We start from the raw sequence: 13,919 nt of genomic DNA, 5'->3' as shown, positions 1-13,919 counted from the left end.
ATTATTTAAAAATCATACAATGTGATTTTCTGGATTTTGGATTTAGATCCCGTCTCTCACAGTTGAAGTGTACCTATAATAAAAATGACAGGCCTCTACATGCTTTGTAAGTAGGAAAGCCTGCAAAATCGGCAGTGTATCAAATACTTGTTCTCCCCACTGTATGTTGGGTGGGAATGGGAGGCCATATGGCCAGAGCTGGTTTAGAGAACTGGAACACATTTAGCTGGTCAGGTGACCCACCAGTCCAGGGTGCAGGGCCTGCTTAAAGACTTCTGGCCTCTGGAGGGGGGGCATGTAGAAAGTGGGGGCCCCGGTGTGGCTGGATAGGTGGTACCCCTGCCCAGGGAGGGGGGATTGGGTCATATGCGGGGGAGGTGGACTCTGTTCGTAGTACTGTTCTTCACACTCCTCGTCGAAAGGGAGGGCCAGGCGCTTGCCCTTCTGTCTGCGGTTACAGAACCACACACGCACCACCTGCCAAACACAAGTCACATGCTGTCCAGAAAACACCACATTTCCCCACTTCCTTAATTTTAAAAATATAGAACCTGGCAGTGTCAGACGAGTCATCACATACAGCACTGAGATACAAACCATGGCAACACGGGAAAAGCATATTTACCATAAATGAATTTAGGGTCCATTTCATTTAAGAGCCAATTAGACTAAACAGCCATGCATGGTTGGGGAAATAAAGGCCAGTAGGCGACAAAGGAATTGAGGAAAGGCTGTATCAGTGTGGGACTCACATCTCTCTCCAGACACAGGTCATCTGCAATGTGTGTGATGTCCTGGGTGTTGGGCTTGGGGCACTTGACAAAGTAGGACTCTAGAGCCGTGCGCACCGAACCCTCCAGACTGGTCCGCCGCTTCCTCTTCCTGGTGTCCACAAACACCCGCTCGATCTTGTACATCTGGGGATACAAGTATACTCACATTCAGACTGGGACATTACAGTGTACTTTGGTCCATTGCAGAGGACATAACTATATTGGTCCCCCCCAAAAGGGCCTCCCCTCAAATACCAAATGCAAAAGTTGAATAGATAACATTTGGTGAACATTTTCTAATAAATGTTACTCTGGTTGGCCATGGGAAGTTCATGGCCAACAAGATGGAATCCTAGACACGTTGTGCAAACCTGATGCTGCTCTGTACCAGCTGTGATTCTAAGCAAAACAAAGATATCTGATAAAAAGTTCGATTAGAAGAGTACTCACATCCTGGGGGTTGTCAGAGGTCTCAGCCTCATTCAGCCATCTCCGAAGCAGGGGCTTCAGCTTGCACATATTCTTGAAGCTGAGCTGGAGGGCTTCGAAACGACAGATTGTAGTCTGGCTGAACATCTTGCCTAAACAGAGAACGAGTCATTGTCAGCAGTTGACACTAGGGATTAATATTTTCCCAAAAATCTACCAAATCGCAATACCAGGAATAATTCATATGTATCCTGGGAAATACGCAAAAATCGGAGCGTTTAAAACCAAGATATGGTCGCTCAGGATTCTCCCTAAATAAGATTGTCGCTGAGCCAAATTGGAGTCTTGGCTGCAACACTATTGAAAGATTTCACAACCAAGAGAAACTAATATTTTGTAATGATAGAGTAACAGTTCCCCAATAACATTATTGCGAATTAGGTAGTTGATCAGTTAAGAGCATTATCATGTTCCGCAATTAATTCAGCGCATTTCATCAGTATGCCTAGGCTACCTCGACACAGACATGTACTAACAGCAGCCAAACAAAGTCAATGATCAAAGTGATTAAGCTTGCTAGATAAACGAATACCAAAACTTTATTTGGCAAAATCGAGTGGATTATACAGATGGCAGGTCAGCTCATGAATAACGGGAGATGAAGAGGAACTTGTTTAGATATCAAGGCATCTTAACCGGGACCGACTGTGTTGTTTACACACTCTACCGAAGCTCTCATAGAGGCAGCAATACGAGACAGCGCAGAGAAGAGGGGGAAACTTTTTTATTTTATTTACATTCGTATGCGAGAAGTGATTTGGTAATTCCACCTATGGATTACAGAAAAAAGTTAGAGGGACGTTTTGGAAAAAAACCTAAACTCTATATAGGGCTACTACGTGAGTAAATAGAGCAATTACACTTGATTTAGGCTACATTATTGCATGCTAAATGTTTGATCAGTGAGAGGAGCAAACGAATAAATGAGCTACCATTTCCACTTGTCCAGCCAGATATAATTGAACCAAATATACAGACCTTGGCTTTTGGTCGGGTGTAGAACAGGCTACTTACTACGCGAGTGAAGGGCAAAATCCACTTGTATAACATTCTAGCAAAATGTTCTGATCAGCTAATATATGAGCAAACTATCAAAAATATGTTCATTAGCACAGACTCCAATTTAGCTAACATTTCCCCAGTTTGAATTGTTACCAAATATCTAAACGGAGATTCAGTGAAAACAAAGATCTGACATTGACTAGTCCCCCACTCTTCTCAAATCAGCGACATGGCGCTGTCCCAATGAAAACGGTGCTGAAATCATAATTTAGTTGACCACACACGAGTATAGCTTAAAACATTTTGTATAACAGTTTTATATCACTTTGGGAGTTTCAGTATGAGCAAGAATTTGACAAACGCCTTCAATTGCATTAGCCTACTTAATTCCAATATTTTCATCATTCGGCTGAACATAAGGTGAGTTTCCTCTGCACTTTTTCTTGGCCCAATGGCTGTTTCCTGTCTCCCCACTCAGCTGCCGCCCGCCACATTGTTTTCATCACCAGTTCGAATCAATATAGTGTATGGTTGTCCGGTTAGGGCTCATTTAATTTATGTGATGTTGAACCAGTCCTGGGCTTCAGCTCACTGGTCTTGGTTCAGAACGGGATCGAATGTTCAGTTCTGATGAGAGGTCTAAAGTGCATTCGGATCTGGTGTGCGGTCATTTGCCGGGATCCAAGTTAATCCCTAGTTGACACTGCAACAACTACAGTAGATTTCAAACACAAGGACCATAGTATTCTATGCCAATTTAACGGAACACTCAGTAAGTTCAAAGACCAAGCATGCATTAATATTCACCAGCTCACATTGGCAAGGTTAGGCTGTGACATAGGTTAATGGTAGTTTTAGTGTACGCCTAATCCAAACTCACCATAAAGGTTGCCTAGAGCCATTCCTACATCTGCTTGTGTGAAACCCAGTGTTATACGCGTGTGCTTCAGCTCCTTGGCGAACTGTTCCAGCTCCTCAGTTGAAGGGTTCTCCTGTTAAAAAGAGGCACACTTACCAAAGACTTTAGGAAACATTGTCCATCCCTTCACTTTTTTAAAATTAATAGGCAGGCTCCAGGGTAAACACAAGCTAATGGGACATCATGGGGATAACGGTACATAGGCCTATTTTCAGACTCACCTCTTCCTCCGAGTCGCTGCACCCACCGCTGGCGCTGGAGGATCCATTGCTTTGAGTTTGCGCCTGGGGCGCTTGGGCACCTTGGCTTGCGCTCCCGTTGAACGTGATCCCGGGTAACCCATTGCTGGGGGGTGACGGCGAGAGCGATGGGGATGTTGAAGACGATGTTGAGGGTATGGAGTTGAGGTTTTGAATATTGGAACTCTCAGCAGTGATGTGGGGAAGGCCGGGCCAAAACGAGGGGTTCCATGGGGTCGAGTAGTAAACCCCGTGAGCCACAGCGGACGACGGAGTTGGATACTGTTGAATCTTTACCTCATACTCGTCATTGACATCCTTCTCAATCTTTATATCAGGCATTTTGATTTGTTCCCTGTCTTCGGCAATGGGTGGGCTCAGGTTTGTGGCCTGCGTAGTCACTGCAACCCTCGGTACTTGGCCGGTGTATTCGGGAGCGGCGATGGGATACCAGTGTTTGGGTTGGCAAAAGTCACCGGTTTGTAAATCTGAGGCCCTATAGTCACCACCGACTGGTGGGAATTGGAAAAAGGTTTGAGGTGTTGGAGGCAACCCATTGTATGCAGTCTTGTTGAATATAAGACTGTGGTGCTGTAGAACGCCGTGAGGGATCTGGAGCGACGTGCCTCCAAACGCTTCTTGACTCAAGGCCTGGGCGTACATGGGTCGGCTGAAGTCATCCGTCCGGCTGTTGCAATCCGAAAGAGGGCTCTGAGATCGCTCCGACATTCTCCTTTATTTGAATCTCAGACAATGTGGTTCAGGCACTTGGTTATAGTCAATGACACGCTTGTAGTCTATACCGTCTATATACCCATTACGCAAGATAGAACATCGTTTCTGAACGGCCTGTCCTGAACACTTGAGGGTGGCAAGAAAATGTCCAAACGCCAGCGTTCTTTGAGCAATTCCTTAAAGGGTAAAAATCAATCCCGAAAGTTTCTCTTCGAGCTGTGTGGAAACAAACCTGTACAGAAATAGAAGCCTGTGTGCGAGAGACCCATCAACTGTAGTCCATTGAGTCTCGAGTTCACCACCTACTTCACCTTCAAATGGCCGTCTCACAACACCCCAGCTCCACAGTTTTTTTTAATCAATCGGTGTTGGGATGTTAATTGCCTCGCCTCCCATTGGCCGAGAGAGACAATCAAACACAGCTGATAGTGAATTTGCGAACGAACTTGATTTTTTCCTTCACAGCGAGATAACGGTCTATGCTATCCGGGATCATTGGGACGTCCCTACCTCCCACTGAAGTTGAAATGTAAATGGTTAGGTAAGGGTTGTTTAAGGTTAGGTTAAGGGTAGGGGTTAAAGTTTGTTGTAGGGACGTCCCAAAGATCCCTGATAACACTGACCGTGAGATAACAGGTAACGTGCTTTCCCATTGAAAACTTGACTGAAAAAAATTGATACTAAATATTCGTCTTCCTGAGAATTTAAATAACATATCTAATATGCATGTAGCGTTGTGGACATTGTTTAAATAATTTACCTTGACTAGCTTTCATCGATATTAAAAGTGATTTGGGATAGCCTACATGCAGGCAGATGTATTTAAATACATACCAGAATTACATTTTGACTATCACTCATTATAAAATGTTGGCCTATAGGCCAAGAAAGTATACGCAAAATTGTGTTCAAATCAACAATAATATTTAATGTAACAACATTTGGGCAACCTTGCTGATCATGCTCAACTTATCCATTTTATATTACACTATAAAACAATAGGCTATATAAAGATTTTTTTTCATAGCCTAAAAAGCCAATTTTGTGCAAAAATAATTATCGAGTAAGTGACATTCCATTCGATCAAAATGTAAATAGCATAGACCCATATATTCGCTTGCTGAATTTTCTGGCTAATTGTTAGAATTTAAAATGTAAAAAAAAAAGTTTGGGAAAAATCTTTCAATTTGTTAAATGGAAATTATAACCGACTCAATGCATTTCCATTGAGGTTTAGACTTATACACAAACCACATTTGCCTCATGTGACCCACAATCATTAATGAAGTTAAACAAAGAATTAGGTTCATGTTTTGTCATATTTCACAATGTTTGGACCATCCTTTTGGCCGAGAGACAATGCCTATAATGTGATGGCGCTGTAGCCTAATTACATGGATATCAGTAAACTGAGAAGGTCTCCTGTTTCAGAAATACATGTGAAAGGGTCAGTAAGTCTAGAAATTAAAAGCAGTCTTATGACATTTCAAAATAGACAATTAACTCAACGAATGATGCACATAATGGTTGAACTTTTCTGAAGTGACAACTTTACGCTCAATTTTACATACAGAAACCAATTTTTGCCCATGTAAAATCAGGACAACGCAGAGGAAATTACTAAAACTAAAAGCATCCAGTCGAATTTATACTAGCCTTGATGGGTGTATTGAAAAGAGTGGATGGCCGTCGCACCGATACAGATACGCACCCCCATAGCGAGTCGTTTGCTTCAGATTGTGGCAGGAAGACGCGCCGCGGGAGGAGTGGGGGTGTCATTGTGCGACTTGGCCCGGGGGCACCCCGCGGCTTTTAGTCCTTGAGTAGCGATGGCCGACCATTAGCTCCTTTTCAGACACGAACAATAAGTCGAAACCCTTTGATTCCGGCCCACACACACCTACCCCCTACCCTGAATGAAACACTCATGTCCAGAGAGTGACTTATTTGAGTAGGTGGTTGATGATGTTATTATGAAAGTTATAGCATTTGTACATTGCTATGTGCAGTGTGAATAGGAGATGAATGAACATGGTGTCGGGGCATCTCTACACCCCCCCCCCCCTCAGAGCATGTGCAGACCAGGTGGTTGGATTGTTTAAAGACATATTCAATCTTTCCCCATCCCAGTCTGCTGTTCCCTCTTGCTTCAAGTTGTCCACCATTGTTCTTGTACCCAAGAAAGCAGAAGTAACTGAACTAAATGACTATCACCCCCTTCTGCCACTATGAAGTGCTTTGAGAGGTTAGTGAAGGATCACATCACTTCCAACTTACCTGACACCCTAGACCAGGGGTGGGCAACTCCAGTCCTTGATGGTCTGATTGGTGTCACACTTTTTCTCCATCCCTAGCAAACACAGCTGATTAATCTAATTGCATTCTAAACTGAAGATCATGATTAGGTGATTATTGGATTAAGGTGTGTTAGCTGGGGCTGGGGAAAAGCTGACACCAATCAGGCCCTCTGAGGACTGGAACTGCCACCCCCCCAGACCTACTGCAATTTGCATACCGCCCTAATAGATCCACGGATGACACAATCGCCATTGCACTGCCCTATCCCATCTGGACAAGAGGAATACTTATGTAGGAATGTTGTTCATTGACTACAGCTCAGCCTTCAACACCATATCACCCTCCAAGCTCAGGGCCCTGGGTCTGAGCCCCACCCTTTGCTTTTGGGTCCTGGACTTCCTGATGGTCCGCTCCCAGGTGGCAAAGGTAGGTAACAACACCTCCACTACGCTGATCCTCAATACGGGGGCCCGCCAGGGGTGTGTGCTCAACCATGACTGCGCGGCCACGCACAACTCCAACTCAATATCCAAATTTGCAGAAGACACAACAGTGGTAGGCCTGATTACCAACAATAATGAGAACCTACAGTGAGCAGATTAAAGCCCTGGCACAGTGGTGCCAGGAAAATAACCTCTTCCTCAAAGTCAACAAAATCAAATCGTATTTGTCACTTGCACTGAATACAACAGGTGTAGTAGACCTTACAGTGAAATGCTTACTTACAAGCCCATAACCAACAATGCAGTTAAGAAAAATGCCTACAAAATAACAAATAAAAGTATAAAATATTAAAGAGCAGCAGTAAATAATTGAGGTAATATGTACATGTAGGTCGAGTTCTTAAAGTGACTATGCATAGCTAATAAACAGAGACTAGCAGCAGCATAAAATAGGAGGGAGTGGGAATGCAAATAGTCTGGGTAGCCACTTGATTAGATGTTCAGGAGTCTTAGGGCTTGGGGTAGAAGCTGTTTAGAAGCCTCTTGGACCTAGACTTGGTGCTCCGGTACCGCTTGCCGCAGGAGCTGATCGTGTACTTCAGCAGAGAGCAGAGGGAGCACACCCCATCCACATCTACGGGGTCGCAGAGGAGAAGGTGAAAAGCTTCAAGTTCCTTGCAGTACACATCAGTGGCTATCTTAAATGGTCCAACTACACAGACAGTGCAACAGCGCCTCTTCAACCTCAGGAGGCTGAAAACATTTGTCTTGCCCTCTAAGACCCAAACTTTTGCAGATGCCCCATTGAGAGCATCCTGTCAGGCTGTATCACCACCTGGTACAGCAACTGCCCCCTCCGCAACCGCAGGGTACAATGTCGGCCCTCCAGGACATCTACAGCACCTGGAGTCACAAGAAGACCAAGAAAATCATCAAGGACTTCAGCCACCCGAGCCACGGCCTGTTCACCCTGCTACCATCTAGAAGGAGGAAACAGTACAGGTGCATCAAAGCTGGGAACAAGAGAATGAAAAACAGCTTCAATCTCAAGGCCATCAGACTGTTAAACAGTCACCACTAGCCGGCCTCTGCCCAGTACCTTGCCCTGAACTTTAGTCACTGGTCACTTCAATGTTTAAACTGTTTTACCCATTTCATATGTACACTACCGTTCAAACGTTTGGGGTCAATTAGAAATGTTCTTGCTTTTTAAAGAAAAGCACATTTGTCCATTTAAAATAACATCAAATTGATCAGAAATACAATGTAGACATTCTTAATGTTTTAAATGACTATTGTAGCTGGAAACGGCTGATCGTTTATTAATGGAATAGGTACATACAGTGGGGCAAAAAAGTATTTAGTCAGCCACCAATTGTGCAAGTTCTCCCACTTAAAAAGACGAGAGGCCTGTAATTGTCATCATAGGTACACTTCAACTATGACAGACCAAAATGAGAAAAAAAATCCAGAAAATCACATTTAAGGATTTTTTATGAATTTATTTGCAAATTATGGTGGAAAATAAGTATTTGGTCAATAACAAAAGTTTATCTCAATACTTTGTTATATACCCTTTGTTGGCAATGGCAGAGGTCAAATGTTTTCTGTAAGTCTTCACAAAGTTTTCACACTGTTGCTGGTATTTTGGCCCATTCCTCCATGCAGATCTCCTCTAGAGCAGTGATGTTTTGGGGCTGTTGCTGGGCAATACGGACTTTCAACTCCCCCCAAAGATTTTCTATGGGGTTGCGATCTGGAGACTGGCTAGACCACTCCAGGACCTTGAAATGCTTCTTACGAAGCCACTCCTTTGTTGCCCGGGCGGTGTGTTTGGGATCATTGTCATGCTGAAAGACCCAGCCACGTTTCACCTTCAATGCCCTTGCTGATGGTAGGCTTTGTTACTTTGGTCCCAGCTCTCTGCAGGTCATTCACTAGGTCCCCCCGTGTGGTTCTGGGATTTTTGCTCACCGTTCTTGTGATAATTTTGACCCCACGGGGTGAGATTTTGCGTGGAGCCCCAGATCGAGGGAGATGGTCTTGTATGTCTTCCATTTCCTAATAATTGATCCCACAGTTGATTTCCTCAAACCAAGCTATTACCTATTGCAGATTCAGTCTTCCCAGCCTGGTGCAGGTCTACAATTTTGTTTCTGGTGTCCTTTGACAGCTCTTTGGTCTTTGCCATAGTGGAGTTTGGAGTGTGACAGTTTGAGGTTGTGGACAGGTGTCTTTTATACTGATAACAAGTTCAAACAGGTAACGAGTGGAGGACAGAGGAGCCTGTTAAAGAAGAAGTTACAGGTCTGTGAGAGCCAGAAATCTTGCTTGTTTGTAGGTGACCAAATACTTATTTTCCACCATATTTGCAAATAAATTCATAAAAAATCCTACAATGTGATTTTCTGGATTTTTTTCCCCTCATTTTGTCTTTCATAGTTGAGGTGTACCTATGACGAAATTTACAGGCATCTCTCATCTTTTTAAGTGGGATAACTTGCACAATTGGTGGCGACTAAATACTTGTTTGCCCCTCTATATACATACATTCTGTACCAAATATTAAGTTCTGCTTTTCTGATGTATCAAATACTTATGTCATGCAATAAAATGCAAATTAATTACTTAAAAATCATGTGATTTTCTGGATTTTTGTTTTAGATTCCGTCTCTCACAGTTGAAGTGTATCTATGATAAAAATTACAGACCTCTACATGCTTTGTAAGTAGGAAAACCTGTAAAATCGGCAGTGTATCAATACTTGTTCTCTCCACTATATACAGTGCCTTGCGAAAGTATTCGGCCCCCTTGAACTTTGCGACCTTTTGCCACATTTCAGGCTTCAAACATAAAGATATACAACTGTATTTTTTTGTGAAGAATCAACAACAAGTGGGACACAATCATGAAGTGGAACAACATTTATTGGATATTTCAAACTTTTTTAACAAATCAAAAACTGAAAAATTGGGCGTGCAAAATTATTCAGCCCCCTTAAGTTAATACTTTGTAGCGCCATCTTTTGCTGCGATTACAGCTGTAAGTCGCTTGGGGTATGTCTCTATCAGTTTTGCACATCGAGAGACTGACATTTTTTCCCATTCCTCCTTGCAAAACAGCTCGAGCTCTGAGGTTGGATGGAGAGCATTTGTGAACAGCAGTTTTCAGTTCTTTCCACAGATTCTCGATTGGATTCAGGTCTGGACTTTGACTTGGCCATTCTAACACCTGGATATGTTTATTTTTGAACCATTCCATTGTAGATTTTGCTTTATGTTTTGGATCATTGTCTTGTTGGAAGACAAATCTCCGTCCCAGTCTCAGGTCTTTTGCAGACTCCATCAGGTTTTCTTCCAGAATTGTCCTGTATTTGGCTCCATCCATCTTCCCATCAATTTTAACCATCTTCCCTGTCCCTGCTGAAGAAAAGCAGGCCCAAACCATGATGCTGCCACCAGGGTGATGAGCTGTGTTGCTTTTATGCCAAACATAACGTCTTGCATTGTTGCCAAAAAGTTAAATTTTGGTTTCATCTGACCAGAGCACCTTCTTCCACATGTTTGGTGTGTCTCCCAGGTGGCTTGTGGCAAACTTTAAACAACACTTTTTATGGATATCTTTAAGAAATGGCTTTCTTCTTGCCACTCTTCCATAAAGGCCAGATTTGTGCAATATACGACTGATTGTTGTCCTATGGACAGAGTCTCCCACCTCAGCTGTAGATCTCTGCAGTTCATCCAGAGTGATCATGGGCCTCTTGGCTGCATCTCTGATCAGTCTTCTCCTTGTATGAGCTGAAAGTTTAGAGGGACGGCCAGGTCTTGGTAGATTTGCAGTGGTCTGATACTCCTTCCATTTCAATATTATCGCTTGCACAGTGCTCCTTGGGATGTTTAAAGCTTGGGACATCTTTTTGTATCCATATCCGGCTTTAAACTTCTTCACAACAGTATCTCGGACCTGCCTGGTGTGTTCCTTGTTCTTCATGATGCTCTCTGCGCTTTTAACGGACCTCTGAGACTATCACAGTGCAGGTGCATTTATACGGAGACTTGATTACACACAGGTGGATTGTATTTATCATCATTAGTCATTTAGGTCAACATTGGATCATTCAGAGATCCTCACTGAACTTCTGGAGAGAGTTTGCTGCACTGAAAGTAAAGGGGCTGAATAATTTTGCACGCCCAATTTTTCAGTTTTTGATTTGTTAAAAAAGTTTGAAATATCCAATAAATGTCGTTCCACTTCATGATTGTGTCCCACTTGTTGTTGATTCTTCACAAAAAAATACAGTTTTATATCTTTGTTTGAAGCCTGAAATGTGGCAAAAGGTCGCAAAGTTCAAGGGGGCCGAATACTTTCGCAATGCACTGTATATATACACACACATACATATGTATGTATGTATGTATGTGTATATACACACCTATACACATATATATATATATATATATATATTATACGCACACACACACACACATATATTTTTTCTTTACATAGTTGAATGTGCTGACAACAAAATCACACAAAAATGATAAATGGAAATCAAATGTATCTACCCATGGAGGTCTGGATTTGGAGTCACACTCAAAATTAAAGTGGAAAACCACACTACAGGCTGATCCAACTTTGATGTACTGTCCTTAAAACAAGTCAAAATGAGGCTCAGTAGTGTGTGTGGCCTCCACGTGCCTGTATGAACTCCCTACAATGCCTGGGCATGCTCCTGATGAGGTGGCGGATGGTCTCCTGAGGGATCTCCTCCCAGACCTGGACTAAAGCATCTGCCAACTCCTGGACAGTCTGTGGTGCAACGTGGCGTTGGTGGATGGAGCGAGACATGATGTCCCAGTCATGCTGGAGCATGTTGCAGGCAGCAGAACGTTCTCCACGGCGTCTCCAGACTCTGTCATGTCTGTAACATGTGCTCAGTGTGAACCTGCTTTCATCTGTGAAGAGCACAGGGCGCCAGTGGCAAATTTGCCAATCTTGGTGTTCTCTGGCAAATGCAAACGTCCTGCACGGTGTTGGGCTGTTAGCACAACCCCCACCTGTGGACGTCGGGCCCTCATACCACCCTCATGGAGTCTGTTTCTGACCGTTTGAGCAGACACATGCACATTTGTGGCATGCTGGAGATCATTTTGCAGGGCTCTGGCAGTGTTCCTCCTTGCACAAAGGCGGAGGTAGCGGTCCTGCTGCTAGGTTGTTGCCCTCCTACGGCCTCCTCCACGTCTCCTGATGTACTGGCCTGTCTCCTGCTAGCGCCTCCATGCTCTGGACACTACACTGACAGACACAGCAAACATTTTTGCCACAGCTAGCATTGATGTTCCATCCTGGATGAGCTGCACTACCTGAGCCACTTGTGTTGGTTGTAGACTCCGTCTCATGCTACCACTAGAGTGAAAGCACCGCCAGCATTCAAAAGTGACCAAAACATCAGCCAGGAAGCATAGGAACTGAGAAGTGGTCTGTGGTCACCACCTGCAGAACCACTCCTTTATTGGGGGTGTCTTGCTAATTGCCTATAATTTCCACCGGTTGTCTATTCCATTTGCACAACAGCATGTGAAATTTATTGTCAATCAGTGTTGCTTCCTAAGTGGACAGTTTGATTTCACAGAAGTGTGATTGACTTGGAGTTACATTGTGTTGTTTAAGTGTTCCCTTTATTTTTTTGAGCAGTGTATATATGTGCATATACACAATAATATTTGTATGTGATCAAAATTGGATTTGTACTCATTTTTCTTTCCATTTCTAAACCCCCACCCCACTCAACACTCCCTTTACAGATGACTGTTTCCCCTCTCCATTCAGCCTGCCCATTTTCAAACGCAATGACCAAGCAGATTTAACCAGGAGAGCTGTGCTCTCGCTCTCCCCATTACAAAGCCAGGGAGAGGGGACCTTGGAGGCCACAGAAGCCAGTCAAAGGCTTAAAAGACATCAAACTCAAGCTACATGCATTGTCCTGTGCCATGGACTTGGGAGGGAATTGTCATGCTAAACACACAGGGAGAAAGTAGAACCAGGCAGGGATTCCAAGAGGACAGGGGTCCGGGGGCAGGAGGGATCCAGTGGGGACCTGTATGGGCTGGACAGTGAGGGGGTAGTAGGTACAGTCAGGGTGGGAGGGAGGGTGCTTGGGGATTAGGCTGAAAATCCTCCAGATGTCTTTTTTTAGATCTTGTCTAACCTCTTTTAAGTGGCCTCTTCATCGTTCATAGTCCCCTTCCTCAAGGGAGCTCTGTATTTCTCTATAGGAGAAGAATCTATCTGATCCCACTGTGGACTGGGTGAGGGGCTTTGCCCTCCTTTCGCTGAGCTTTAAATAAGAGAGGAGGTAGTGGAGACGGTAATGGTATCACAGCACAATGTAATACCGATTTTGTAATAAAGTCAAAGCTGAGACAACTCGCACATATCAAGTCTGTCTAGCACCATGTCCAAATAAGCTCCCTGTACTACAGTGTGAAAGTAGTGTGGTATCAGCCATGAGGAAGTGTGAGGGGTGTGAGGGAAAGTCACACATAGCTGTGTGGGTAAACAATGTAGTTCAGACACACGGTCACCACTCACCCACCCGGGTGACTGAGATAGGCATAGGAGGACTGCCTAGTTTCAATCATTTAAGTCTTTTTTTAAATTCCATTGCCATAATAACATTTATCTTGCCCTTCTGACTCTGTCAGTGGAGAGATTTCATACAGATTGACTTGCCCAGAAACATTTGTTCATTTGTCTTGAGAGGCCATGATAGGGGGGTGGTGTAGTTTATATACCCATAAATTCTTATTTTAACTAGGCAAGTCAGTTAAGAACAAGTTCTTATTTTCAATGACAACCCACTGTTCCTAGGCTAACTACCTTGTTCAGGGGCAGAACGACAGATTTTTTTTGCCTTGTCAGCTCGGGGATTTGAACGTGCAACCTTTCAGTTATTAGTCCAACGCTTTAACCACGAGGCTACCTGCCACCCCGATTATTCAGGCCAACTCTAAAAACACTA

At 43.7% G+C, this 13,919-nt stretch overlaps 1 protein-coding gene across 2 annotated transcripts; it reads right to left on the bottom strand.

Annotated features, from left to right (window-relative positions):
* Positions 1 to 43: 43 nt before the first annotated feature.
* Positions 44 to 4,564, bottom strand: LOC110523509 (POU domain, class 5, transcription factor 1). Of its 2 annotated transcripts, none has more exons than XM_021602262.2 (5): positions 3,405 to 4,564; positions 3,145 to 3,253; positions 1,224 to 1,354; positions 753 to 917; positions 44 to 477 (listed from the first exon to the last, which is right to left on the bottom strand). In XM_021602262.2, the coding sequence occupies exons 1-5, from the start codon at positions 4,149 to 4,151 to the stop codon at positions 223 to 225; spliced, it is 1,407 nt and encodes a 468-aa protein (XP_021457937.1). In that variant the 5' UTR covers positions 4,152 to 4,564; the 3' UTR covers positions 44 to 222. The 2 variants fall into 2 exon arrangements, with proteins under 2 accessions (XP_021457937.1, XP_021457936.1); XM_021602261.2 differs by having other exon boundaries at positions 3,145 to 3,256; positions 3,405 to 4,557.
* Between the last annotated feature and the right edge of the window lie 9,355 nt (positions 4,565 to 13,919).

The sequence above is a fragment of the Oncorhynchus mykiss genome, chromosome 5 (genome assembly GCF_013265735.2).
Source record: "Oncorhynchus mykiss isolate Arlee chromosome 5, USDA_OmykA_1.1, whole genome shotgun sequence".
NCBI classification, from domain to species: Eukaryota; Metazoa; Chordata; class Actinopteri; order Salmoniformes; family Salmonidae; genus Oncorhynchus; species Oncorhynchus mykiss.
Note: the sequence above shows the minus strand (reverse complement) of the source record. Positions and strands in the feature narration are given on the sequence as shown.